General features: G+C 54.9%; 2 protein-coding genes across 4 annotated transcripts; one reads left to right on the plus strand and one right to left on the minus strand.

The window, feature by feature from the left end:
* Positions 1–3,374: 3,374 nt before the first annotated feature.
* LOC116781038 (receptor-type tyrosine-protein phosphatase mu-like) lies at positions 3,375–19,922 on the plus strand. Of its 3 annotated transcripts, XM_032676580.1 has the most exons (26): positions 3,375–3,514; positions 5,075–5,317; positions 6,049–6,339; positions 6,711–6,808; positions 8,093–8,279; positions 8,397–8,502; positions 8,628–8,916; positions 9,190–9,229; positions 9,781–9,886; positions 10,059–10,126; positions 10,390–10,532; positions 10,673–10,760; positions 11,352–11,422; positions 11,828–11,864; positions 12,597–12,694; positions 12,858–12,974; positions 13,974–14,131; positions 14,210–14,345; positions 15,083–15,232; positions 15,405–15,504; positions 15,990–16,069; positions 16,521–16,655; positions 17,054–17,179; positions 17,739–17,896; positions 18,171–18,306; positions 18,930–19,922. In XM_032676580.1, the coding sequence occupies exons 1-26, from the start codon at positions 3,505–3,507 to the stop codon at positions 19,002–19,004; spliced, it is 3,246 nt and encodes a 1,081-aa protein (XP_032532471.1). In that variant the 5' UTR covers positions 3,375–3,504; the 3' UTR covers positions 19,005–19,922. The 3 variants fall into 3 exon arrangements, with proteins under 3 accessions (XP_032532471.1, XP_032532472.1, XP_032532473.1); XM_032676581.1 differs by lacking the exon at positions 5,075–5,317 and having other exon boundaries at positions 18,930–19,921; XM_032676582.1 differs by lacking the exons at positions 16,521–16,655; positions 17,054–17,179; positions 17,739–17,896; positions 18,171–18,306; positions 18,930–19,922 and adding an exon at positions 16,427–16,497.
* A 254-nt stretch (positions 19,923–20,176) lies between these two features.
* LOC116781039 lies at positions 20,177–27,435 on the minus strand. The gene is made up of 11 exons (XM_032676583.1): positions 27,291–27,435; positions 25,590–25,832; positions 24,568–24,858; positions 24,099–24,196; positions 22,628–22,814; positions 22,405–22,510; positions 21,991–22,279; positions 21,734–21,773; positions 21,370–21,475; positions 21,244–21,290; positions 20,177–20,747 (listed from the first exon to the last, which is right to left on the minus strand). The coding sequence occupies exons 1-10, from the start codon at positions 27,400–27,402 to the stop codon at positions 21,248–21,250; spliced, it is 1,515 nt and encodes a 504-aa protein (XP_032532474.1). The 5' UTR covers positions 27,403–27,435; the 3' UTR covers positions 20,177–20,747; positions 21,244–21,247.
* Positions 27,436–27,561: the final 126 nt, after the last annotated feature.

The following is a 27,561-nucleotide window of genomic DNA, read 5'->3' on the forward strand; positions in this document are numbered from 1 at the left end:
TGAGGTGGTGCAGCTCTTGTGGTCTGCTGGTCTGCTCCTGTTTTTGTGGGGAGTCCTAATGCCTTTTGGGTGTTGTGGGAAGCAGTGCAAGCTGGCTGTGCCTGTCTGGCTGCACCCCAGTAAATTTTCACAATGTTTGGGTACCCATAGCTAAATTTATTGGATGAGGAAAGCTCACAGAGTTACATTTTTTATTATGTGAAAAGTGTAATCTGCTCAGGGCATAGAGACCCAAATTAGTGCCATGCTGAGAGCCAGCAGAACTCCTATCTAGAAGCCAATGAAAACAGATATGAAGATTTATTTTAGCCAAATGCCCAATCTACATGTTGCCAAAACTCATCTAAATGTGAAGGTGGTTAAATACCTTTGTGCAGTTCCTCTCAAGTGCCCTTTGCCAACCAAGGTGTGGGGGTGGTGCTTGTCCTGGGGGAGGACTGGAGGGATATGGGTCAGGAGGTACCCAGTCCTAGGAGCTAGCTGATATTCTGAGAGACAGATGGGGAGAAGGAAATAACAAGTGTACCCATCAGAGCAAAAGCAAAGTGGCAACATGAGTGGGTTTTTTGCTACATATAAGTGTGTTTGTGTGTGTGTGAGCAGACAGTGTCTAGCAGAATGATGGGAATGCGGATCAATGGTGCCAGCAGAGGGTCTAGTGCACTCCCACAGCCCCTGGATTAGGGGGAGAAAGCACAGGAGAGAGCAGCATCCACCAGGCTGCTGGATCCCTCTGGCTGGGGTCCCTCCACAGCACAGGAGTGGGCAGGAGGACCTGTGGATAACCCTGCTGCACTGCACCTGAGAGTGCAAGGAGGAATAATGCACCTGGGATCTGGGGCCTCATCCTGGGAGGTGCCATCTCTGCCACCCCTCTGAAGGGAGGGGGACCAGCAGCCCTCTGGACGGGACCCCCTCACCCCTGAGGCTGCTGCCAGAGCCCAGTGACCCTCAGGGCTCTCCCTCTTGGCCTTTGCACACAGGAAGATGTAAAGCTCCCTACGACTGGGACTCCAAGCTGCAGTTTACCCCAAACCAGAGGAGTTACGCCTTGAACCAACTGGTGCAGCTGAATTGTCTGGAGAAACTTGTGCCATCAGTCCCCCAGATCAGATGCATTTCAAGCGGGACCCAGACCCTGTGGAATGAGACTGCCACCTGCAAGGGTAAGCACAGCCCTGCATCACCCTGACCTGGGGTCCTGATCTGCCATCAGACCCTCTGTGACATGGTCATGCTTCAGCCCCCACTGGGCGACAGTCTGGGAACAGGAGACCTGGATACTTTGGCTTTCCTCTGTGTCCTGAAGCGATGGGGCTCTTTTTGTCTCAGCACCCTGCTGTAAGTGCCTGCTGGGATCTGTGCTCCTTGGGAGGGGTTCAAAGGCAGAAACAAGGGCCCTTGCACTGGGGCTACTGTGCCTTCAAACAATGCCTGGGCATATGCCAAGGTGGTGGGAGTGGTAGGAACTCTGTGCGAAGACAGAGTTCAGTCCCTGGAGTGGGGAAGCCTACAAGTCTGTAGGCATGAATGCGACCGCTCCTGGGGTGGCATGCTGCCACCATTAACTCTGTTCTAGGCTGCAAGAGAGGGATTTAGAGTTGAATGTGGCAACCAAAGGAGCTGGACACTGTCAAAACCAGGACAAGAGATCAAAGCAGACCTCTTCCCATCCTACTTACACCTGCTCTTTCTCCTCTCCTCTGTGCAGAGAGATGCCAGAAGCCCCAGTGGGTCTCAAAGCTCCACTTTACCCCAAAACAGAATTTTTACTGGCTGAAGGAGGAGGTGACACTGAGCTGCTTTGAGAAAGACCCTCCTCCCCTTGCTGTGATGAGATGTGCAAATGGGACTTCTTCAGGTTGGAAGCGTGCTTGGGAGGTGAAGGACATCCAGGGAACATGGCACAAGTTGACAGAGAAACTGACCTGCAGCACAGGTAAGTGGGAAGCGGTAAGTCTCCCCTGCTACATGCACTTCTCCCTGTGGAGGGGACCTGGACATCCTGCCATATCTGTGAGAAGCCTTGGACACAGCTCAGAGACAGGTCCCAGTTGGGAGCAGTTTCCAAGAGAAAGGAGAGAGGTAGAAGCTTTCAATGTAGGACAGGTTTTCTCTGTCCCTGCATCTCCTCCCAGTCTATTCCTGAGTTGTAGGCCATGGGGAAGTTGGAGGAGGACAGATCCTGCCCCTCAGTTCATCTCTCTCCTAGTGTCCTGTATCATTTCCTTACCCAGCCACTCGCTCCTTCCCTGCACTTGAGGACCCTTGGGTTTCCTTGTGGTATTGAATGATGATGGAACAGTCAACCATGGAAAAGCCTTGGTGCCCCTCCTGCCTGAGCACCTCCTGTCTAAGAAGGACTCTCACACGTTCTCCCTGACAGAAAATTGCACAAAACCTGAGTGGGATGAACAACTCGAGTTTCCAGGAAACAACAGTGAATTCCCACAGAATTATCATCTGCAACTGACCTGCCCTAAAGATCTCAAGCCATCCTTCTCTGAGGTCAAATGTGCAAAGGAACTTCAGGAAGTGAATTCTGGAAAACCATCCTATAGACAGGCCTGGTGGGGCAGGAACAGCACAAGTGCCTGGATGCGCATTGGGGGCGTACAGTGCCTTGGTAAGTAAGGCTGCAGCAGCTCTCCCCTTTCTCCTCTGTACCTTCATCCTCAACAGCCCAGCTCAGCAGTGGGCACACCACAGTCCCTCCTTGCTGCTGTGGTGCTTGTGCAAACTGGTGAAGAGGACAGCCCAGCCAGGAGACAACAGACAAGGTATTACCAGCCGGGCAAACTGACAGCTCCTGCAGTGGTTCCTGAGCGGGCCAAGTGTGGGGCCCACAGATGGGACTCCAGGCCTGGGGCAGGATCTGAGACCAGCACCGAGGTGCCAAAAGGGGTTCCATGATCCTCAGTGTGCCTCCACGTGCCACCCTGGAGTGCACAGGTCTGCTTGTTCCCCTGCCTGCCCATGCATGAGGGATCCTGGGGACATCTGCAGGAGTGGAGGGGATTGAAGGGAACACTGACTGCCCAGGGCTGGCTCAACCCTTGCCATTGGTACTGGAGGCTGTATGGGATGAAGCTGGGGGAAGAGAAATGCCCTCTGTGAGGTGGTGGGGATGCAGGACTGTCCCAGGCAGGGACAGAGCTGTGCTCAGTGTGGGCATAACAGTACTTGGGCAGTCCAGTGCTCAGGAAAGGTGGGCAGGGAGAGATAACTTGGGAACCTCCCTGCCTGGGGCCATGGGAGATGGGTAGGAGTGTCCACAGACAGAGGTGGGTGGATGGGAGAGCTTCATGGATGGTTGATCCTTCATGTGAACAAGAAAAGCCCCCTCCAAACATACCTTGCGTAACATCCTGTCCGGAGGGTTTCCAGACATCTTTCACCAAAATCAAATGTTGGATTGAAGTCGAGTTCCCCATTCATAGGAAACCTGTGTCTTGGTGGGGAAATAACACCAGAGGTCTCTGGACCCACATTCCCCCCTATGTGATGTGCATCGGTAAGGCAGGAATGGGGAGCAGGAAAGTCCTTTGCAAAGGCAGGATGCTGGGAATGTGTCTGAGTCAGAGCCAGCATGGGAACGTTGTGGTTTTACACTGAGGCCCATGCTGTGAGACTGGTGATTGCGGAAGCAGCTCCTGCTTCCAGGCCAGGATGAAGTGTTTCCCGTTATATTCTCCCATGGCACCAAAGGGTGACTGCAGCCACACACCTCAGAGGGTGTGAGGGCAGAAGGACACATTTGATCCCTCCTGTGAGACATGATGTAGCCCGACTAGGGGCACACTGTCCTGGCTTCCCTCTATTTCCCACCACCGTGTCCTAAGGTTTGAATGAACAGGCACAGTTGCCTCAGTGCAGAAATTCTCCCAAAAGTTCACATTCAGCATCCCAGTGAGCCATGACCCCAAACTCCTCCTACTCCACTACCAGAGAGCTGGAGTGACCAATACACATCCTCTCCTCAGCTGTGCCTGAAGGACATTGTGCCTGCTGAGAGCAGAGCAAGAGGGAACCTGCTGCCACTTTTGTCACCTGGATGGGCCGGGCTGGGGTCAGTGGCTGGTGCCTGTGCCTGGGGTGGGGCACGACCGTGTGCCAGTGGGACAGAGCTGCTGGTTGTGCTGCTCAGATGGGCATCTCTGGCCTTCTACCATCAGGCTTCTTTGAGAGCAAAGCCTGACCAGGAGTGGCTTGTCACCAGCATTTGCCTCTGGGGCTGTTCAGAAGATGCTCTGAACTTTCGGACACCCCTTGTGTGCCCCTCTGGGAGAAAGGAGATTGTATTCTAAGCACTTTCAGCCCTCACAGAGCCCCTTGCAGAGGCTCAAACAGGCAAGGGCTCCTTCCAAGGGCCAGCATTCTTGTCTGGAGGAATTGTTGCCACAAAGGCTCTCCCTGCAGTATTTGACAAACGGCTGGGAAAAGCTGTGCCTGCTCAGCCTAAAGGATGGTGAATTTGGTGAGGAGAGGATGTGAAGGAAGAGGGCTTGTGGCAGGAAAAAGGGGCAGGAGCTGTGCTAAAGCAGGGGATGTGAATGGAGAAGGCCTTGCTCCTCCCCATGTGCCACTGCACAGTGGTGTGGGGCAGAAGGAGAGTAGCCAAAAGACTGAGCCAGAACAGGGAGCCCAGAAGTGTAACAGGGGCCTCTCTGATCCCTGTGGCAGGGATGAGCCATGGCTGAAGAGATATGCATCCCAGCAGGATGGGTGGTACCATCAAGTGCAGCTTGAGCTGGGATGGGTGACGGGCCTGAAGGAGACATTGGAGGGAGTCTCCCAGTGCAGGGCTGATTGTCCTGGCAATCTCCTTCCTGTGGGCTATGGAGGAGGAAATAGAATGTCCCCAGACACGAGGCTGGATGGGGGAGGTTCATGGATGAGGGATCCTTCACACTTTATATGCACAAGGAAAGCCCCCTCCCAACATCCTGAGGTGGATGTGTCACCTTGCCTCTCCCTTCAGGGGCTGGAGGGACAGCTGGGCATTTATCTCCCACCACACACTCATACCCCAGCACCCTCCAGCCCAACTAACACCCACTTTCACCTCTGCCAGAAACGTGCCAAAGGCCCCCTTGGGCCTCCATCTTCCAACTGGCACCAGACCAGGAGAGCTACAGGAAGAACGAAGAAGTGATGCTGAGCTGCCCTGAAGGTTTCCAGCCATCCTTCACCCATGTCAAATGTTCAAGTGAAGTCCAGTCCTTCATTAATGCGAAACCTGTCAACAGAGAGGTTTGGCTCGGAAGAGATACCAGAGGTGTCTGGATCCGCATTCGCTCCAGCATGGACTGCCTCGGTAAGGCAGGGATGAGGAGCTCTCCTGGCTGCCCCACCCTGCCCTTCCTGAGCAGGGAAGGCAGCTCTATGGGCACAGCAGGTTTCTGGCTCTCTGCTGCCTGGAGAAATGGCACGTGCTGCTGAAGGCAGTGTCAAGGCAGCCCCTGAGCCTGCCCTGAGTGCAGCCTGCAGTTCACCCCTGGAGCTGTGGGCAATAAGGGAAGGGGCTCCCTGAGGACTTCTGGCCAAGAGCAGGAGCACAAAGCATGGGAGAGTGAGGAGTGGAGGAGTTGATGGTCAGCATGGCATCCCAGTGGGGGCAGGACTGGAGGGCTTTGCTGCCTGTGTCCTCTCAGACTGTGCAGCTGGGAGTACCACAGCTTGCGCCCTCTAGGCTCTGTGGCCTACAGGGTGTAGGCTTGGCACCATGTCCTCACAGCTTGGGGTCTTCCTGTCCTCTCTAAGGGAGAACAGAACAGCACTTGTTGGACTTGCTGGGACACGCAGACACCTCAGTTTGGAATCAAGGGGGAAAATTGCCTTGACCAGTAATAGTCCACTCAGTCACTCCCATTCATTCCTGTCCAAACTCCTCCTGCTGCCCTACCAGAGAGCTGGAGTGACCAGCTTCAGCCTCTTGCTTGCCCTCCCACCGGGCTGGGTGGTGACAGGGCTGTCTGACTGCAGAGTCCTTGCAAGGCTGGCAGGGGCAGAAAATACAGTGACCCTTTGTCAATCTTCCTTTCACAGAAGTGCTTCAGGTTGTCCCCGGCACCTTTGAGATCTCCAGCACCAGCATCCAACTGAACTGGACCTGCAGGTTCCCTGGTGCCTGCCAGGGCATGCGGGCCATGTGCCGCCTGGCAGTGCCTTCCTCCCCTCCCTGCGAGGCTGATGAGGTGGAGGGAGAGGAGATGTTACATGGCCAGAAGGGAACATTCTCCTGCTCCCAGTTGCAGCCCTTCACTGACTACAGTGTCACCATCTTCTTGCACCCCAACACGACCCTTTTCTCATGGTTGTTCAGGACAGAGGAAACAGGTATGTGCACAGAAGTACTGGAGAGAAGGAACAGTCTGGGACTGTGTCATGGGTAGGGGAAGTGGATAAATGTCCCCTTCATCTGTTAGTTCAGCCTGATCATCTGCTCCTTGCAGGGATCAAGGCTGTTTATATCCTGTGGGGCTCTGGGGAAGGGGCTCTGCAGAGCCCTGCAGCAGGGCACATCCCCTCCTTGCTGTCCCAGTCCACACCACGCTGTTGCTCTTCCCACTGCTGCAGCATGTGGGACAAACCCTTGATATAGGGTCCTGTTGCAGCCTGTCCCCTGGACAGGAACTGCCTGCACTCTGCTCTGGGCTCAGCCCCTCCTCATGGGCCCTGTGTGTGACCCTGTTCTCCTGTGCTTCCAGTGCCAGACAAACCAGAGGAACTGTGGTTGGATACCAGCAGAGGGTCCCTGAGGTGGAAGGAGCTGCCCTCCTGCAAAGGGGAGATCATTGGATACCAGGTACCAAGGGGCCACAGGCAGACCCTCATCTCATTGCCTGGAGTTCTGTGTAGGCAGATTGGGAAGGTGGGGAAGCGACCACTAGATTGAGCTGCAGGTCCCAGACAGTGAGAAGCACAAGTGTTTTCTATCTCATTCTCAACATTCTTCATGCTATGGAAATGCCAACAGAGGTGCTGGGTGCTCCCCACCCTCTGGTCTGACTTCCTGGCTCTGTTCTGCTTCGGGCTTGGCAGACCTTTGCGGCGTGATGTGTCTTCTGGGGTGGTATCCCAGGGTTTCCTGTGCCTCTTGCATGCTTGGTTCTGTTTCCTACCACAGACAAACCTGTGGGTTGAGTAATCCTCTGAAAATCCCTCCTGAAAACCTTTCCTCCTGAGAGCTGCACTGTTCCTTTGAGCTTCCTCAAGGCATGGCTAGAAGCATCTCATCTGTCTGCGGATTTAGGACACTTTCCACAGTACAACCCTACTTTCTAACAGGGGGAGGGAGTTGCTGGTGAGATGCACCTCAGCGTGTCCCACGTCCTCTCTGAGGACGGGTATCTCCCTGGTTTGACAGGGACCTTGTAAGGTGTTTCTGAGCTATTTCCTGGAGAAACAGTCAAACAGGGCACTTGAAAATGTTGCTTGTGAGCCTGTTCTGCTGGTTCCCCGCTCTCAGATACCTTTGTTTGTGAAAAGAATATTTTTTTTCTGCCTTCAGTTGTCTCCTCTTTTGCATATGCCCAAGATGTGTTTCCACAAAGGCAGCAAGTGAGAATGGGCATGGATCTCATGACAAATTCAGATGATGCATGGGCAAATGGGGAGCCTTCATCTGTATTACTTGGATGGAAGCTCTATGCCGTCTACTTTTCATGTAGACAAAACCTTCAGAGTCCAACCTTGCACAGGAGGAAAGAGAAGCTTTTCTTGTGGAGGATGTCAACACAGTGCCTGTGGTGTTGCAATACCATAGGGGTGACCTGGCCTCGGGCTCGGTACATGTATATACACCCCTTCAAGTAAACAGCCTCTCTCTTCCTTCACAGACACTTGATTCTTTGCTCACGGAGGCAGACACTTGGACATCCTGAGTGTTGGCTCCAAATTCCTCCTCTCCTCCTCTTCTCTGCTTTGAGGTCCACACATGGGGCCAAGGATCGTGCTGGTTCCTCTCCAGAGCCTTCCACAGCTGGGGCAGCCTCAGAGAAGGGGAGGCTGCCAGAGGTGCTTTGCTCTGCCTCAGTGAGCTGTGGGCAGGTTGGAGCTGCTGCCCTGCAGCTCTGTCTCCTCTCCCCAGCTGAACATCACGGCCAGGAGCACACGGGATGGAGGCTTCCTGGAGATGGAGCGGCTGCAGGTGAACGGCTCCGTCACTGAGCACCGGCTGCCGGAGCACGGCCCCGGCAGCAGCTACGTGGTGTCGATTCAGGGACTGACGGCTGCCGGGGCCGGGGCTGCGTCGCTGTGGGAGTTTCAGAGCACAGGTAGGGCTCGCTGTGCCCCTGTCCGAGGAGCCTGGTCACACAGGAGCTGTGCTCTGCAGCCTGCACTGCCCGAGCCTGCCCCTGCTGAGCTGATGCTCATCTGCTCTTGCCCTCCAGACAACCAGCACCCTCTGGGCATCAGCTGCCGCAGCGTCCCTGACATCTCCCCATCCCAAGGGACGGCCGTGCTTCCCCTGCAACCCATCACCTCGGAGGGGACCGGGTGAGTGCAGCCCCCGCACTTCTGCCACCTCCACATGGGTCTCCCCACCGGCAGTGCTTGCCTGCAGATGCCCCTGCTCCACTCTCCCTGCTGTCCCCCCGCCCCTCTCACTTTCCACCTTGCAGGGAGCACCAGCTGGTCGTGGCCATGACACACAACAGCTCAGGGATTGAAAGCGCCTGCTTGGGGCAGCCACAGCCCTTCAGTGCCAGCCAGCAGCCCTTCAACACCACCCAGCAGCCCTTCAACACCAGCCAGCAGCCCAGAACCTACGTGGCCGCTGTGCTCAACCTCACCGCCCCCATGGACTTCGTTTTGGGCAATGGCACCTGGGGGCAGGGCTACCACAATGCTGCCCTGCGCCCCGGCTGGGACTACACGGCCCTTCTGCGCCTCGTCCGCCGCTCACCGCAGGTACCCAGCGTGGGGCCTCCTGGTGTCTGGGGACACTGCTGGCCAGGGCTGGGCCCCTGCATGGGTCTGCTCTGGTTGTGATGGAAAAAGACAATGCCACACAGGGTCAGCTCCTGGCCCTGCACTGAGAGCCCAGGCACCTTGGTAGGATCGTGTCTGTGGGGTCCTTGGCCACAGCTGGAGCAGTCGGTGGTTGTGGGTGGGAGACCTTTGCTCCCAGGAAGGATGGTGGGGTAGGAGTGGGCTGAGCTGTTTCCCTGTCTTCTCCAACAGTCAGAGAAGTTCACCTGTGTCTGCTACAGCTTCTCTGTTGGTAAGTGTCTCTTTGCTTCCAGTGTCTGAACCTTTCTCCTGCATATCCCCTTTTCCCAGCCTGGCTGCTTCTCTGGAAATGAGCTGGTCCAGTGTAGAAGTGCTGGGGTATTGTTGTCCTATTTCAATCTTCAAAGAAGTTCTCTGGGCTTTGAGGCTATCTGTTGTAGATGGGTTTTTGGCATCTTCAGGACACTTAGGCAGGTGTGGCACCAGTGGTAGCTGGACACTGGACATCATCCTTGCCATCACCACATATTTAATCCTAGTCCTGGTGCTCCCCTGGTGAATGTGCAACCCCTAAAGGCAAATACCTCACTAGGCTCTGGTGACTGCCATGACTGGGGCAGTCAAGGAGACAGGATCCACAACAGAGGGTATCACACCAAGCAAGAGCCTGCAACCTCCTTCTGCACCAACATAACTTTTCTCCAATGCAAAGCCTGGGGTGGGAGATGAGGGAAGCTGATTATCCTTCCAAGCCCCTAGGGGATCTCCCAATGCCTAGTTCAGTCTGTGTAGGTGCCTGAGCTTGGGCTGTGCTGGCTGCAGGGCAGGAGCCGGTGTCTCTGCTGGACAGGATGCCCTTGCTTCTGACAGTAGTGCTGGTTGCTGCACTCCTGGCACTGGGAATCTTACTGTTCTTCATCCTCTTCAGGTCAGTATGTGCCTCACCCCTCTGGCCCTCTGTGAGGCATCCACTGCCTTGCACTGACAGGGAGTGTCCAAGTGGACCTTGAGATAAAGCAGGGTGGGAGACAAAGCTGCTAGATGGGAAACAGCCTCTCCTCTGTCTCTCTGTTCTGCTGGTCTGACTTGCTGTTTTGCAGGCTAAAGTACAACAGTTCAAAAACCTCAGAGAACAACAGCACTATCCTGCTGAGAAGACGTCGAGGAGGTGAAGTATGAACAAAGGCCCTGTGCACCTTATCTGGACAGGCTGTCTGTTAAAAGCAAAGGCAGGGTGTTCATAGGCTCCATAAAGTCCTTACAGGAGCAAAGGGATCAGAGCTGGCTGGCATGGGGAAAGGGACACCTCCCAGGAGATGGTACAGGACTCCTGGTCATCACAGTGCAAGCTCAGCCCGAGCTGCAGAGTTCCAGGGCCAGCCAGTTTAGCATCAGGTGGATGAGGAACTCCTGTCCTTGTGGTCTCTGTAGGTGCCTGCAAGCTGAACACACAGATCCCAGTGGAGGAACTGCTGGAGGCTATGAAGAGGTTTAAGAGGGAAGAAATAGAGGCAGAGCAGACAGATGATGAATCAGTTGACAGGCGTGGTGTCGGGCATCTTAGAGAATATCAGGTTTGGTTTAGCTTTGCTTCCCCACCTGGCTGTACTGCCCACACTCCCCTCACCTGTTCCCTGGGCATGTGATGCAGTTGGCTTTGGCCAGCCCCAGAACACATCCCAGTGCTGAGGGGGCTTGCCTTCTTTGTCTGCAGCAACTGTCCTCTGCTTTGTTGCACCCCTGCAATGCTGGGACGGAGCAATGTAATCAGAGCAAGAACCGCTACAAGAGCATCATCCCATGTAAGCAGAGTTCTCCAAGGTTTGGCACAGGCACTTGGAGCTGCTTGGGCAGAAGAGGGTGCTGGGCTGGTGTTGGTAGCCCTGCAGCTCTTCAGAAATATTGAGGTCCTCATCTCATCCTCTGTGGCCACTGAAAGGCAGAGGGATTTCTGCCCCCACTGTTTTGTATACAGTTGCAGAATCCTTGTTCTGCTCCTCAAATCCTCCTGCAAACTTAATCATTCATCATTGTATTCTGTTCCTGACATTAGTCATTGCTGAACACTGCCATGTCCCGTTCAGAGGCAGGTATTTGTGGGAAAGTGGAAGGAGTGACCCAATTTCTTTCAAACCTTAAAGCTCCTCTGGGCCTCACATGGTGTGGACATTTGGCCTTTCCATAAATAGTCCTCCCTAAAACTCCATTAGGTTTCCTGCTGTGCCATGTCACCTTTCGTCTCATCAGCTGTTCATTACCCCTGAACATGTCCTGAGGCCTGGGGTGCTGCTGAGGAGGCAGCGGACAGTCACAGGCTTCCCTATATTACAAACTCCTTACTCAGTCTCTTTGCTGCTGCCCCAAAGCATCAGCCCACTTCCCTTCTCTTCCAGATGATCACTGCCGTGTGGTGCTGCAGCCCTCTGGTACAGGGAATGACTACATCAATGCCAGCTATGTGGATGTAGGTAGCAAGGAATTGCTGCCCTGGGAAGGGTGGGAAAGGTGCCTTGTTATGCTGGGTAAGGACAGTCCTGCTCATATGGGTGGCCCTGAGGTCTGACACTTGCTGCCCTCAAGTGCTGGAAGGTCTTGGGATATCACTTTCCTTGCATCCTTTCTGAGCTGCCTGGAGTACTCTGGATTTGTGTGCAGTCCTCATCTCTAACAAAAAGTGACCTTTGTGAGGGGCCAGGAGCCGAGATGCAGCCCCTGGTACACACACTCTGTGCTGGCCAGGATTGGTGCTGTGGGACACACCGTGCTGAGGGCTCTGGGCTTTGGTGTCTGTGCGGATGGATTCTTTACTTCATTGTCTGTTAAATATTTAACCCATGTGATCAGAGCTGTTTGAATCTCTCCCCTGCAGAGCTATGGAAGTCCACACTTCTTCATTGCAGCTCAAGGTGGGTGCTCCCAGACTTCATCCTCAAGAGATGTCAGTTGCTGCGCTGAGCAATCTGGGAAATGGGGAACTGTGACAGCAGCCTAGGAGCTGTGAACGGCTCAGCCCAAGGCCCTGTATCTCCAGGATCTCTGTCCTGGACAGTGGTTACAGATGCTGCAGGGCATGGAAGGCCTCAGGGGCAGTTTGGCAGCAGCTGAAGCTGGTGCCTGTGCTGCCCAGTCTGAGGATATGGTCCTTCCACCCACAAATCTGGTTTGTTGCCTTTGGCAGCTGCATGACAGGGACAATCCTGCAAATGCCTGACATGTCTGCACTCAGTGCACTTGGATACAGACCCCTTCCAACAGTATAAAGCTGGGCTGGGCTGGTCTGCTCTGTGCATCATGGAGGAGGTCTTGGGATCCCTGCAAAGCTCCAGAAATTTCTTTGACGAAATAGGACCCTAAATGTGGGACCAGTTCATGGTCACCTTAAGGGTCTGGATGGGGAAGCCCCTGAAGCAGCAATGAATCCCTGACATATCCTGGGCTCACCTGCTCACCCTCCTCCTTGTCCCAATTTCTAACATGATGACGAAGCCAATTTGCCCAGCAACCCTGCCAGGTGCTGATGTGCCCTGGCTGTGCCTCTGTCCCTGGGCAGAGGAAAGCCTGGGAATGTCTGAGTTGTGCCTGGGAGCACACTCCCACAGCTTGGACAGTGGCACAGGGCTCTCCTCTTCCTTCCCAAGGCCCCTTGGCTGAGACAGTGGTGGATTTCTGGCAGATGGTCTGGCAGGAGAAGACCTCGGTCATTGTGATGCTGACAGGCTTAGTGGAGCAAAACAAGGTAGAGAAACCATCTCAGCCCATTCTCCACTTCAGCCCAGACTTCCCTGCCTGCTTTTGCTGCGCTCCCAGTGTGTCTGTCAGTGAGGGCAGAGAGTTCTGCTCTACTGCAGCACTCCCCTCATGAGGTTACTGGTGCTCAGAGGTCTTGCTGCTGTTGACAGATCAAGTGTGAGAAGTACTGGCCAGAGCAGGAGGAGGTCTATGGGGACTTTACTGTGACACTCAACAACACCAGGGCCACCACAGGCCTTGTCACGCGCACATTCAGCCTGCAGAAGGTAAGCCTGGCATGTAGCTGAGGTGGGAATGCAGGATGTTCTGGAGGTTCAGAACTGGTGGGAGCTGTCAGTCAAGGACATTGTGGGAAATCCTGCCTGGTCTCCAGCACAAGAAGGTCAGTGCTGCTACCACTGCTACCCAAGGCTTCTGTGCCAAGCAAAAGCAATTGGTCAGCTCCAGTGGTCACCCCAGATGAGTCTGGACTGACGATGTTCGTGGGCAGATCATGAGGGCTTGGATCAGGTGATTACAAAGGATATAAAAGCAGTTAAAGGGTATAAAATGGCATTTCTGTACATCCAGGATGGTGAGACAGGTGTCTGCCTGTCACCTGAACCAATCTGCAGAGGGTCTACACTGAAGCTCCTTGGTCACTTATAGCTACTAAGCCTGAACAGCTAGTTTATGGTTTAAGATAAACTACATAAGGACATTTCTCAAGATGGATACTACTTCTGAAGTTATACCTCAGATAAAAAGCAGAAGCTGCAGGAGCTGCAAGGAGGGGAAAATGGGTAAAATATAAAGAAATTGCAGTTATGCATATTCCTGTCTTTTCTTGTCTTGCCCAGAGCAAAACGTAGCTGAGAGGTAAAGCTCCAAGAGCACCTGATGGAAGGACAGCAGTTCATTAGTTCAGGACAAGTGACTGTGATATTTATGGCAAAATACATGATGGGCTGGTAACAAAAGTGACAACATTTATATTAGTGCAGTACCAGCCTTAGGGAATATCTTTCCTGTGGAAGCCAGGGCTTCTGAATGACTATGGAAACAACCTAAACTGTGATTTTGATATTCTTCCTCTGGGCCACAAGCTGCATTTGCTGCTCTGCCTTCACCATTCACAGCACGTGAAAGCAGAAAACAAATAATTTGTGCGGCCCCTCTGAAGTGGTTTTCTCCACTGCTCCCTACTTGTTGTCATGCAATCACTTCACACAAGTTTCCTGGTTTATTCCTGCTCCCTGTTGCCAGCCATGTCTCTCTCTTTGCAGGCAGGCTGTGCTCTCCCAAGAGTGGTGGAGCAGTTTCACTACCTGCTGTGGCCAGACCACGGAGTCCCCAGAAACACCTCCCAGCTCCTGTGCTTAGTGGCAGTGGTGAACAAGAGGGTGTTGGAAGCACCTGCTGGGCCTGTGTTGGTGCATTGCAGGTACTGGGCTGGGAAGGCTTGGGTGCTGGGGCATAGCTGGTAGGGGCAGCACTGAAACTCAATTTTCCGTGTCCTCAGTGCAGGGATCGGGCGCACAGGTACCTTCATCGCCCTGGACTTCCTCTTGAAGATGGGGAAGGCTGAGGGGAAGGTGGATGTGTTTCGCTGCGTGCAGCAGCTGCGGGAGCAGCGAGTCAGCATGGTGCAGACCAAGGTGAGGAGAGTTACTTGCTCCCTGCACACCTTGGGCTGCAGATCTAGTTCTCACTGTTCCCAGGGATGTGGTGTGCAAAGCCACATTGGCCATATAGTTCATGGTCTAGCCACAGAGACTGGAGCTGCCAGCTGATGGAGACCACAGGATCTTATTTTCAATACTGTGTCCAAACCCAGTTGGGACCCATGTCCCCAGAGGCAGACCCTCTGAGGTCTCAGCAGCATTTGTACGCTGATATGTATCATCCTCATATAGAAGGGCTGTCTTGTATGCAAGGATCATGAACAAGAGTCCATTTGTTCAGACTTTCAGGATGTCTGCCCTTGTGGCATCTCCTGAGCAGCAGTGTCCTGGCCTAGGGACTACTACTATAGTCTGTTCAGTGCTGGGTCCCTTTGGAGAAAATAAGGTTGGGCTAGACCAGCAAGCTCCTTGTAGGAGGACTAACTAGTCCACAGGTTCTCCGTGTTTCCTTCCCCAGAGCAGGGATCTGGTCTGAGAGGGAGCATTAAACCATAGGAAGACAGTCTTTTCTGGGTTGCTGGAGTTGCTGGCTGTGTCTCAAAGCAGGGCTGCCTGCACTGATAGCTGTCAGGCCTCAGGGCTCCATAGAAGGAAAGTGAAGATGAACCTGGCTCATTCCTGGCACAGGTTGATGCCAGTGGAGGTCTGGAGTTCCAGGCTTCCTCCTGGAGCTGCTCCAGACTGTGCAGCTGACCCGTGTCCTCGTGCAGGAGCAGTACACCTTCCTGTACGAAGCGCTGCTCGAAGGCTTGCTCTGCGGCAACACCGGGGTCCCTGTGGAGAGCATCGCCACCCTTGTCCACTCACTTCAAGAAGCTCAGACTTCAAGGCCCAACAGTGTCCTTGACAAGGAGTTCAAGGTACCACCAGGATATGGTGCACTGGTGCTGTGAGGGCTGGTCTGTGATGCCACCCCCCCTCACCGCTCCCCTCCCCAACTGTGGGATGGACATGGGACAGTGTTTCTCTGGGGTGGCCAAAGAAGGGGAGGCGCTGGCCGGCATGACTTACTTGGCTGAATCATCTCTACAGGCCTTGCAGAAGTTTTCTGAGTTGTTCCAGCTCCTGCCATGCAGAGAAGCAGAGAAACCCAGCAACCAGCCCAAGAACCGCAAGCCAGGGATCCTGCCAGGTAACACTGGCAGGGCTGGGCAGCCCCTTGCTCTAAAACCCAGCGCCTGAAAGCAGCATGGGTGGAATGATGTTCCCCTGCTGCTTCCCTCCCCAGCACCATGCCACTGACAGATTCTGCTCAAGGTCTAGTCATCATTTTCTGGTTAGTAATAAATACAGATTGGGCTGGTACACCTGGGGTACACCTCGGATACACCTGGGATAAACATGTCCCTGGTCTAACCTTTCTCGATGGAGTAGCTCAGATGAAGCATCAGGGAGCAAAGAGGAGAGTGGAACTGCTGTGCCTCTCTGCAGGAGATTTTGGACATCTCATGTCAGGGGTCCTTGAGCTGTCAGGGCCACAAGGCTGGTGGTGCCTGTTCATCCAAGCCCCTCCAGCCCATGCCGCAGGAAGCCGCGTTGACAACATCACTTGCAGAAAAAGCCCCCTGCCTCTCTGCAGGGAGAGGATGACCCTCTCTCTGTCCCTTGCCTCCTCAGCGGATTCCTGCCGGCCCATCCTGATGTCTTCGCTGAACGCGGACGGCTCCCCAGGTTACATCAACGCCGTATTTGCCAGCGTAAGGCTCCAGTCCCAGCGGAGGGGGGCGAGAGCTGATGGCAGCAGTAGAAACACCTCTCCCCCCCCCCTTCCCCGCACACCCTTGATGAAGGCAAGGGTAGAGCGTGTCACCCCGGTATGAGGTGTCCCAGCCCTCGGGCTCCTTCACGGTGACTGCTGGCCCTGCTGCCAGGAGGTGGCCCCCGCGCTCGGCTGAGCCCTGCCTGCTCGGGCAGCTCCGCAGCCGCCGCACAGCCGCTGGACACAGCCTGCTGGGGGCCGAGCCCGGGTGTGATGACCTGGGGGGGCGGCGGGGGGCAAACCTGAGCTGCTCTGAGCACGACTGGGGTGCACTGTGTTTCCTCCGTCTCTGCAGGGAGGCAGTGGGGCGTTCCCACTGTCAGAAGGGCTCTCGGGAAGGTGAATTGTGTGACTTTCCCCACCCCCAGGCACACTGGCGTGTTTTGCAGACATACACCGAGGAGGATAGAATCATCATCACCCAGCTGCCTTTCCCCACCACGCTGGTGGATTTCTGGGCTCTGGTCTGGGATTACACCTGCACATCAGTGGTTGTGCTGAATCAACTCCAGGAGCTGGACAAGGTGAGCAGCCCCAGCGCAGCTCTCCCCTCCCGTGGTTCCCCGTGGGGCTGAGCAGGGAGATTTCTGCCTTTGACCCTGCACAACTCTTACCATGAGAGCCCTACAAGCTTGTGGGCTCCACCTGGGAGAGCCCTGAGACAGTCCAGCATCACGGCACCACAGCAGTGGACTGTCCTCAGTCTCACAGCAAGGGGGCATCCCTCAGGTGTCCTCTCTGCTGGAATGTGATTTTTCTGGCTGAAGCACTGGCTTAGTCTCCGGAAAATGTTTGGCAGAGCCACGTGTACATGGCTCTGAGATAAGGGAGTGGTGTGATCCCACCCATGCGAGGTGCCAAGCACTGTCACGCGTGCAGGTTGGGGCTGTGTGTGATCACGCACACGTGTCACTCCCCGCAGACATACGTGGAGTTCTGGCCCACCCAGGGTGAAGATGACTATGGCCGTTTCCATGTCCAGCTGATCTCAGAGGAGCCTGGAGCTGACTTCACAGCCTGGACACTTGCCCTCACCAACAGGCAGCAGGTGGGATCTGTGCTCAAAGATGGCAAAGTCTTTTGAGAACAACCTTTATAATTTGGGGCTGAAGTAACAGCTAGAGGTGGCAGAGGCCACATTGGTCAGAGTGATCTGGTGGGGTCCTGGAAGGACACTGGCCAGAGCAGGGTCTTTTGCCTTGGGAGAGAGGTTAATCCCAAGAAGGTAAGGCTGCAGGCAGAGGTACAAGTCAGAGGTACCTTTGTGTGCCTTTCCAACTTGGAGGGCAGCAGCCGTGGATGGATTTCTTGCATCTTGGGGGTTCATGGAAGGGGACAGCTGTTGCAGGTAGCTGGCACTGGACTGGTGCCAGTCTGAGCTGCACCTGATGTGCTCAGCTCTCCTCTGATGCTCTTGTCTATTTGCTGATCTCAGAGCACTCAATGGAGAAGGGCAAAGTCTGGGACTGGGCTGTCCCACTGTGGAGCTGCTCCCTTGATCCACTGTGCATGGCTGAGCCAGTACTGACACACACTGTCCATCCCTTCACTCCGTGAAGACAATAGGTTTCTTTTCTGCCCAACCCACTGTCTTTCTTCCCCACTAGCCCAAGAAGTCAGCACTGGAAGTCCAGTTATGGCAACTGAAGGACTGGCCTATGCAGGAGTGTCTTCCCCTGCACCCTGCCACCATCATCAGCTTGCTAGGGAAAGTGGAGACACACCATCGGCAGAGCCAAGGTGGACATATCCTTGTCACCTGCTGGTGAGTGATGTCTCTTGGAGGAGCAGCCATGGTACAAAGCTGGACACAGCCCAGGCTCTGTCAGTGAACTTGGTCACAGCTCCATCTCAGGTGGATGTATGGACATGAATTCAGCTATGTTCAGAGAGGGAGGCTTCCCTGTGGAGGCTGGCTGGCTGCAGGATCTGTAGACAAGATCACCCTGAGAGCCTGGATGTCTAGTGGGATGCCTCTGAGGTTCAGCCATGCCAGGCGATCCCAGAGCAAGTGACTCTCCCCTTTCTCTCCTCTGCAGGGATGGAGCCAGCCGGAGTGGGATCTTCTGTGCTGCTAGTTTCCTGTGTGAGCAGATCCAAAGTGAGGGGATGGTGGATGTATCACAGGCCGTGAGGATGCTGAAGAGGCGGCGGAGACAGCTCATCAAAGATGTGGTAGGTGCTCACTTCAAACCCAGCTGGGATTGCAACACCAAACCCAAGCATATCCTGGACTGACCCAGCAGCTGCCCTGGCCCCTCTGTGCTCAGATCATCCTGGGGCCAGCAGGAGCAGACGAGACCTCTGAAAACCCTCATTTTCTGCCTCTGGGACACACCCACTCACTCAGGGGCAGGTTTTACAAGACCAAATGGGCACCACAGCATCCTGCGTGGTGAGTGGCCCCTTTCTGGTCCACCTGGCCTGCTCAGCAGGAGGCTGCACTGGTGGGTGTTCAGGTACCTACCTGTCCTGCACCCACTTCACCACCTGGTCTGGGTGGTAGAGGTCATCACAGGGTGAGCAACCCAGATGGGATTGATCAGCAGACACTTTGTGCCCTGGAGGCTGGCTTTCCTCTTGAGGCCAGTTGGCTCCAGCACTGGGGTATCCCAGCCCTCCAGCTACTGGAGCACTTGCCTGTGATTCCTCAGCAGGGGAAGGTGGGCTCCAGCTGAGAGGAGGAGAGCAGGCTGTACCTGTGCCTGGCATGCTCAGGAAGCTGTTGGAAACCAGTGCTCACATTCCACTGCAGGTGTTGATCTACCAGACTCTCATGTGCATCCCTCTTTCCACAGGAGCAGTATGGGCTCTGCTATGAACTAGCCCTCAGTTACTTGAATTCATTTGAAACCTATGGGAATTTCAAGTAGAGGCGTGACCACAGTCCATCTCTGGACAGGACTTTGATTCTCTTGGCAGACCTTCATCAGTAACAATGAAAACAAGAGCAAATGAAAGAGATGTGCACAGCCCCCCTGAAAAACCACAGCAAGGGTCCTCTGCGACTGGAGAGCACAGGCTGGACTATCTCCAAATTGTGGTCAGGCTTTGAAGTAGGAATCTGACCCTTTTCCCAGCATTTGTGCAGTATCTTGTCTGGAATCACAGCCTGAGTATGCACGCCTGAGCACAGGCACCAGGACTTGACATACTCTTCCTTGCTAGGGATGAAGAGAACAGCTATCCCATCTAGGCTCCCTTGTCCCTTCAGGCAACCCCAGGGGAGGTGGGGTAGCACCAACATCTGTGTTTTGTCAGGAAAGCACCAAACTAGTGTAAGATCTGTGGTGCTCAGGAGCATAAGCTATCTGTCCTACTTTGGGAAAAGCATGAAGTCCAAGGCCAACAAGAGCCAAGGGTGGGGCAAGCCATGGTCCTGTAGGGCTAAATAGGTCCTTCCAACCCACACAATCTCTTTCTGGAAATCCATTTTCCAGGTACTGATCCAAGTGCCATAACCCTGCCAGCTCCAGAGGGGCTCCTTCATCAGCCTGTCTGACTTCACTATGACAATCCCAGGTGGGATTAACTTGGATATCCTGGATGTGATTCCAGCAGGGGCTGCTGCTGCATCATGGAGACTGGTTCTGCCTTTGCTGTGTAAGGGCAAGAGACCTCAGAGCCAGGACTGACCCCAGGTCCTGACTGGCTGTGGCTCTCTGTCCTTTGTCTCACCAGTAAAGACCCTGTAACAGCCATGGTGGTGGTAACCTCTGGTCTTCATTTTTCTTCCAGGTTTGACCGAGCACAAGGCCCTCAAAGAAACTGAGACCACACAGGTCCCTCAGCTCTGGCCACAGCATGTGCACAGAACACACTCCTGCCCAAAATGTGTGGTGAGGGACATCATCCTTTATGGATTCCCACCACACATCTGATGTAAACTCATGTGAGAGCTGTCCAGCACAGCCCTGGAGGCTGTCAAGCACCACTAGGGAATATGGGGTCACAGCAGCCCTCCCCTCAACAAGGTGCATTTAACTCCCTGCAGGGAGATGTGACCCCAGAGGGGCAATGAGGGGACCAGGCAAGAGCTGTAGTGGGACAGCCAGCCCCTTCAAACCACAAGCCTTTATTGGGTATTCAGACAGAGCAGGCAGAGTCACAAAGCAGTCCAGTCAGGCCAAGTTCCAGAAAATCCCTGGGTTTGGCTGATTATCAGCAGAGATGGAGGAGAAGAGTTGGGAACCCAGGGCATGGCAGGAGAATGCCATCAGCCTGAGCCTGTGTGAGTCTGGGATTAGAAAATCTGAAATACAAATCCTGCTTCCAGGAAAGCAAAAATGAAAGCAAACCTGAAAAAAGGAACTGCAGAAAGTCAAATTCAAAGGCCTTAAAAAAGCAGTAAGCAAAAGCTGGGAAGTGAGGGTGCTGAGGAAAGAAAAAGCTCACAATCCTCCTTTGTCTCCTGTTTTCATCTTGCCCTGCTGAATTAGATGAATTGAACTGGACTCCCACACTGTCACAGTCACAGGAGACCAAGGGGACACAGCAGCCATCAGCACTGAGCTGGGGTCATCCTTCTCATTTTCTCCACTCCTTCTCTGCTCTGAATGTCTCCATGGTCCTGGCCAGTGGCTGGAGTGACTGATCTCTAGCCTAGCCACCTTTACCTGTGGAGAACAAGGGCATCCAATGTCAGAGACAGGCTGGAGCATAGGGCAATGCCTGCCACAGCCCAACCCTTTCATCCCAGCTGTGCCCAACCTTAGGTTCTCTGAGGTGCCTGTCACTGCCCTGGCGAGAGAAACAGTCTCTCAACCTGACCCTCCCGAGACCATTCCCTGCAGATCTCTCCCCTGGGAGGGGTGGCACAGACATGGGTCCCCTGAAGGACTGAGCCATGAGCCACTCTTTGGGATTCCCATCTTTGCTCACTGCTGTCCTTGCTCCAGGCTGAGAGCACTGCTTGTCATGTGGGGCTTAGTGGGCAGAACCATCCTGACCATCCTCAGCTAGAGCAAATGGGGAGACGTGTCAGTGCAGAGTATGAGCAGATGATTCTTCTGAAGCTCAGGTTCTCCTGGGAGATCTCTGCTCCTACCCCAGCTAACACATAGCCCTGTAGCCGCCTTTGAGATGGTTGTCTGTGAAATTGCATTTTCCTACCTTTTTAGTTATCCTCCTTAGCTTTGTTGGGCACATACTTCTTTTTCCTGGAAAGGCAGAGAGGAGTCCTGGGTAAGAGGCTGGCATTGCCCATGTCCCTGTTGAACCTGTCTCCTCCCTACTCACCTGGAGAGCACGAGCCACAGGATCACTGCAGTCATGAGAAGGAGTGCCAACAGCACAACCAGCCCAATCACAGTCCAATGCCATGTGCCTGGAGCCTGCCCTGCAACTAACACACAGCCAGGAGTGGGTGTCACAATCTGGGCCTCAGGCTGGCCATGGCCCCAATGTTGGCAAAGGGTGTAGATGTGTGTCTTGTCTTAGGTTTCTTCTGTGATGGAGGATTGCCCCATGTATAGGGAAAAAAAGTGTCCTCTGTCCCGCATGAGACCCAAAGGCTCCTGCACTGGGCCAGCTCCTCTCCAGAGGGACCAGCCAGGGAAACGTGGGAGAGAGGCTTGGGCACCAGAAGCAAAGAGACACTTACCAACAGAGAAGCTGTAGCAGACACAGGTGAACTTCTCTGACTGTTGGAGGAGATAGGAGAGAGAGTTGAAACCACTTCTGCCCCACTATCCTTCCTGGGGGGCAAAAGTCTCCCACTCATGTGAGAGAGGACCCCAGAGACACTGTCCTGCCAGGTCATGGGAGAGGAGCCTGCCATCACAGCCAGAGCAGACCCATGCAGGGGCCCAGCCCTGGCCAGCGGTGTCCCCAGACACCAGGAGGCCCCACGCTGGGTACCTGCGGTGAGCGGCGGACGAGGCGCAGAAGGGCCGTGTAGTCCCAGCCGGGGCGCAGGGCAGCATTGTGGTAGCCCTGCCCCCAGGTGCCATTGCCCAAAACGAAGTCCATGGGGGCGGTGAGGTTGAGCACAGCGGCCACGTAGGTTCTGGGCTGCTGGCTGGTGTTGAAGGGCTGCTGGGTGGTGTTGAAGGGCTGCTGGCTGGCACTGAAGGGCTGTGGCTGCCCCAAGCAGGCACTTTCAATCCCTGAGCTGTTGTGTGTCATGGCCACGACCAGCTGGTGCTCCCTGCAAGGTGGAAAGTGAGAGGGGCGGGGGGACAGCAGAGAGAGTGGAGCAGGGGCATCTGCAGGCAAGCACTGCCAGTGGGGAGACCCATGTGGAGGTGGCAGAAGTGCGGGGGCTGCACTCACCCGGTCCCCTCCGAGGTGATGGGTTGCAGGGGAAGCACGGCCGTCCCTTGGGATGGGGAGATGTCAGGGACGCTGCGGCAGCTGATGCCCAGAGGGTGCTGGTTGTCTGGAGGGCAAGAGCAGATGAGCATCAGCTCAGCAGGGGCAGGCTCGGGCAGTGCAGGCTGCAGAGCACAGCTCCTGTGTGACCAGGCTCCTCGGACAGGGGCACAGCGAGCCCTACCTGTGCTCTGAAACTCCCACAGCGACGCAGCCCCGGCCCCGGCAGCCGTCAGTCCCTGAATCGACACCACGTAGCTGCTGCCGGGGCCGTGCTCCGGCAGCCGGTGCTCAGTGACGGAGCCGTTCACCTGCAGCCACTCCATCTCCAGGAAGCCTCCATCCCGTGTGCTCCTGGCCGTGATGTTCAGCTGGGGAGAGGAGACAGAGCTGCAGGGCAGCAGCTCCAACCTGCCCACAGCTCACTGAGGCAGAGCAAAGCACCTCTGGCAGCCTCCCCTTCTCTGAGGCTGCCCCAGCTGTGGAAGGCTCTGGAGAGGAACCAGCACGATCCTTGGCCCCATGTGTGGACCTCAAAGCAGAGAAGAGGAGGAGAGGAGGAATTTGGAGCCAACACTCAGGATGTCCAAGTGTCTGCCTCCGTGAGCAAAGAATCAAGTGTCTGTGAAGGAAGAGAGAGGCTGTTTACTTGAAGGGGTGTATATACATGTACCGAGCCCGAGGCCAGGTCACCCCTATGGTATTGCAACACCACAGGCACTGTGTTGACATCCTCCACAAGAAAAGCTTCTCTTTCCTCCTGTGCAAGGTTGGACTCTGAAGGTTTTGTCTACATGAAAAGTAGACGGCATAGAGCTTCCATCCAAGTAATACAGATGAAGGCTCCCCATTTGCCCATGCATCATCTGAATTTGTCATGAGATCCATGCCCATTCTCACTTGCTGCCTTTGTGGAAACACATCTTGGGCATATGCAAAAGAGGAGACAACTGAAGGCAGAAAAAAAATATTCTTTTCACAAACAAAGGTATCTGAGAGCGGGGAACCAGCAGAACAGGCTCACAAGCAACATTTTCAAGTGCCCTGTTTGACTGTTTCTCCAGGAAATAGCTCAGAAACACCTTACAAGGTCCCTGTCAAACCAGGGAGATACCCGTCCTCAGAGAGGACGTGGGACACGCTGAGGTGCATCTCACCAGCAACTCCCTCCCCCTGTTAGAAAGTAGGGTTGTACTGTGGAAAGTGTCCTAAATCCGCAGACAGATGAGATGCTTCTAGCCATGCCTTGAGGAAGCTCAAAGGAACAGTGCAGCTCTCAGGAGGAAAGGTTTTCAGGAGGGATTTTCAGAGGATTACTCAACCCACAGGTTTGTCTGTGGTAGGAAACAGAACCAAGCATGCAAGAGGCACAGGAAACCCTGGGATACCACCCCAGAAGACACATCACGCCGCAAAGGTCTGCCAAGCCCGAAGCAGAACAGAGCCAGGAAGTCAGACCAGAGGGTGGGGAGCACCCAGCACCTCTGTTGGCATTTCCATAGCATGAAGAATGTTGAGAATGAGATAGAAAACACTTGTGCTTCTCACTGTCTGGGACCTGCAGCTCAATCTAGTGGTCGCTTCCCCACCTTCCCAATCTGCCTACACAGAACTCCAGGCAATGAGATGAGGGTCTGCCTGTGGCCCCTTGGTACCTGGTATCCAATGATCTCCCCTTTGCAGGAGGGCAGCTCCTTCCACCTCAGGGACCCTCTGTTGGTATCCAACCACAGTTCCTCTGGTTTGTCTGGCACTGGAAGCACAGGAGAACAGGGTCACACACAGGGCCCATGAGGAGGGGCTGAGCCCAGAGCAGAGTGCAGGCAGTTCCTGTCCAGGGGACAGGCTGCAACAGGACCCTATATCAAGGGTTTATACCACATGCTGCAGCAGTGGGAAGAGCAACAGCGTGGTGTGGACTGGGACAGCAAGGAGGGGATGTGCCCTGCTGCAGGGCTCTGCAGAGCCCCTTCCCCAGAGCCCCACAGGATATAAACAGCCTTGATCCCTGCAAGGAGCAGATGATCAGGCTGAACTAACAGATGAAGGGGACATTTATCCACTTCCCCTACCCATGACACAGTCCCAGACTGTTCCTTCTCTCCAGTACTTCTGTGCACATACCTGTTTCCTCTGTCCTGAACAACCATGAGAAAAGGGTCGTGTTGGGGTGCAAGAAGATGGTGACACTGTAGTCAGTGAAGGGCTGCAACTGGGAGCAGGAGAATGTTCCCTTCTGGCCATGTAACATCTCCTCTCCCTCCACCTCATCAGCCTCGCAGGGAGGGGAGGAAGGCACTGCCAGGCGGCACATGGCCCGTATGCCCTGGCAGGCACCAGGGAACCTGCAGGTCCAGTTCAGTTGGATGCTGGTGCTGGAGATCTCAAAGGTGCCGGGGACAACCTGAAGCACTTCTGTGAAAGGAAGATTGACAAAGGGTCACTGTATTTTCTGCCCCTGCCAGCCTTGCAAGGACTCTGCAGTCAGACAGCCCTGTCACCACCCAGCCCGGTGGGAGGGCAAGCAAGAGGCTGAAGCTGGTCACTCCAGCTCTCTGGTAGGGCAGCAGGAGGAGTTTGGACAGGAATGAATGGGAGTGACTGAGTGGACTATTACTGGTCAAGGCAATTTTCCCCCTTGATTCCAAACTGAGGTGTCTGCGTGTCCCAGCAAGTCCAACAAGTGCTGTTCTGTTCTCCCTTGGAGGGGACATGAACACCCCAAGCTGTGAGGACATGGTGCCAAGCCTACACCCTGTAGGCCACAGAGCCTAGAGGGCGCAAGCTGTGATACTCCCAGCTGCACAGTCTGAGAGGACACAGGCAGCAAAGCCCTCCAGTCCTGCCCCCACTGGGATGCCATGCTGACCATCAACTCCTCCACTCCTCACTCTCCCATGCTTTGTGCTCCTGCTCTTGGCCAGAAGTCCTCAGGGAGCCCCTTCCCTTATTGCCCACAGCTCCAGGGGTGAACTGCAGGCTGCACTCAGGGCAGGCTCAGGGGCTGCCTTGACACTGCCTTCAGCAGCACGTGCCATTTCTCCAGGCAGCAGAGAGCCAGAAACCTGCTGTGCCCATAGAGCTGCCTTCCCTGCTCAGGAAGGGCAGGGTGGGGCAGCCAGGAGAGCTCCTCATCCCTGCCTTACCGAGGCAGTCCATGCTGGAGCGAATGCGGATCCAGACACCTCTGGTATCTCTTCCAAGCCAAACCTCTCTGTAGACAGGTTTCGCATTAATGAAGGACTGGACTTCACTTGAACATTTGACATGGGTGAAGGATGGCTGGAAACCTTCAGGGCAGCTCAGCATCACTTCTTCGTTCTTCCTGTAGCTCTCCTGGTCTGGTGCCAGTTGGAAGATGGAGGCCCAAGGGGGCCTTTGGCACGTTTCTGGCAGAGGTGAAAGTGGGTGTTAGTTGGGCTGGAGGGTGCTGGGGTATGAGTGTGTGGTGGGAGATAAATGCCCAGCTGTCCCTCCAGCCCCTGAAGGGAGAGGCAAGGTGACACATCCACCTCAGGATGTTGGGAGGGGGCTTTCCTTGTGCATATAAAGTGTGAAGGATCCCTCATCCATGAACCTCCCCCATCCAGCCTCGTGTCTGGGGACATTCTATTTCCTCCTCCATAGCCCACAGGAAGGAGATTGCCAGGACAATCAGCCCTGCACTGGGAGACTCCCTCCAATGTCTCCTTCAGGTCTGTCACCCATCCCAGCTCAAGCTGCACTTGATGGTACCACCCGTCCTGCTGGGATGCATATCTCTTCAGCCATGGCTCATCCCTGCCACAGGGATCAGAGAGGCCCCTGTTACACTTCTGGGCTCCCTGTTCTGGCTCAGTCTTTTGGCTACTCTCCTTCTGCCCCACACCACTGTGCAGTGGCACATGGGGAGGAGCAAGGCCTTCTCCATTCACATCCCCTGCTTTAGCACAGCTCCTGCCCCTTTTTCCTGCCACAAGCCCTCTTCCTTCACATCCTCTCCTCACCAAATTCACCATCCTTTAGGCTGAGCAGGCACAGCTTTTCCCAGCCGTTCGTCAAATGCTGCAGGGAGAGCCTTTGTGGCAACAATTCCTCCAGACAAGAATGCTGGCCCTTGGAAGGAGCCCTTGCCTGTTTGAGCCTCTGCAAGGGGCTCTGTGAGGGCTGAAAGTGCTTAGAATACAATCTCCTTTCTCCCAGAGGGGCACACAAAGGATGTCCGAAAGTTCAGAGCATCTTCTGAACAGCCCCAGAGGCGAATGCTGGTGACAAGCCACTCCTGGTCAGGCTTTGCTCTCAAAGAAGCCTGATGGCAGAAGGCCAGAGATGCCCATCTGAGCAGCACAACCAGCAGCTCTGTCCCACTGGCACACGGTCGTGCCCCACCCCAGGCACAGGCACCAGCCACTGACCCCAGCCCGGCCCATCCAGGTGACAAAAGTGGCAGCAGGTTCCCTCTTGCTCTGCTCTCAGTAGGCACAATGTCCTTCAGGCACAGCTGGGGAGAGGATGTGTACAGAAAATGATGCCCCTGCTCCCTGAAGACCCTTTCCTGGGTTCGTGATGTGTGAATTCATACCTGATTTGTGTTCACAGCCTCCAGGGAATGACTGGGAAACTGTTTTGCCACAGGGCTTGATCCATCCCCTACCATCCAGCCCAAACCTGTCTCTCCCACAGATCCCCAGTGAACCCACCCTGTATTATAGCTCCTGACCTGAGGTCTCCCAGAGACAGCAGGCACCCCATCTGACACAGTCCATCTGGACTCCAGCCCAGTGCTGCAGGCAGTGAAGATGCATGTCCAACTTGCAGGAGGAAAGGCAACAAAATCTCCCCAGGGAAGAGAAGGAACTGCTTCTTACCTGTTCCCTGGGACATTCCTTGGACCTTGGGATCAAGTTCTCCCTGGACCTGTGCTGACAACAGAGATACAAGGGCCAGAAGACACCTCAGAGCCAGCAACTGCAGGGCCATCCTGGTGTGAAGTCCCCAGCTAGGACCAAAATCTCAGCCCCACTTGCTGCCTCTGAGCTCAGGCATCCGTAGCTGACTGCAAGGCTTGCAACCGCAGGAAGGAAACAGACACAGCTCCTCATGAGATGCAGGAGGCTTCCTCTTTGGGCAGGGAACCTC

The sequence above is a fragment of the Chiroxiphia lanceolata genome, chromosome Z (assembly GCF_009829145.1).
Source record: "Chiroxiphia lanceolata isolate bChiLan1 chromosome Z, bChiLan1.pri, whole genome shotgun sequence".
Taxonomy (NCBI): Eukaryota; Metazoa; Chordata; class Aves; order Passeriformes; family Pipridae; genus Chiroxiphia; species Chiroxiphia lanceolata.

Coding starts and splice junctions, on each gene's coding strand:
- LOC116781038 (XM_032676580.1), top strand. Junction 10,761..11,351: donor CTACAAGAGCATCATCCCAT/GTAAGCAGAGTT, acceptor CTTCTCTTCCAG/ATGATCACTGCCGTGTGGTG. Junction 14,132..14,209: donor CCTGTGTTGGTGCATTGCAG/GTACTGGGCTGG, acceptor CCGTGTCCTCAG/TGCAGGGATCGGGCGCACAG.
- LOC116781039 (XM_032676583.1), bottom strand. CDS start 27,402: ATGGCCCTGCAGTTGCTGGCTCTGAGGTGTCTTCTGGCCCTTGTATCT. Junction 24,859..25,589: donor CTCCAGCATGGACTGCCTCG/GTAAGGCAGGGA, acceptor TTCCTTTCACAG/AAGTGCTTCAGGTTGTCCCC. Junction 22,280..22,404: donor ATCACCTCGGAGGGGACCGG/GTGAGTGCAGCC, acceptor TCCACCTTGCAG/GGAGCACCAGCTGGTCGTGG.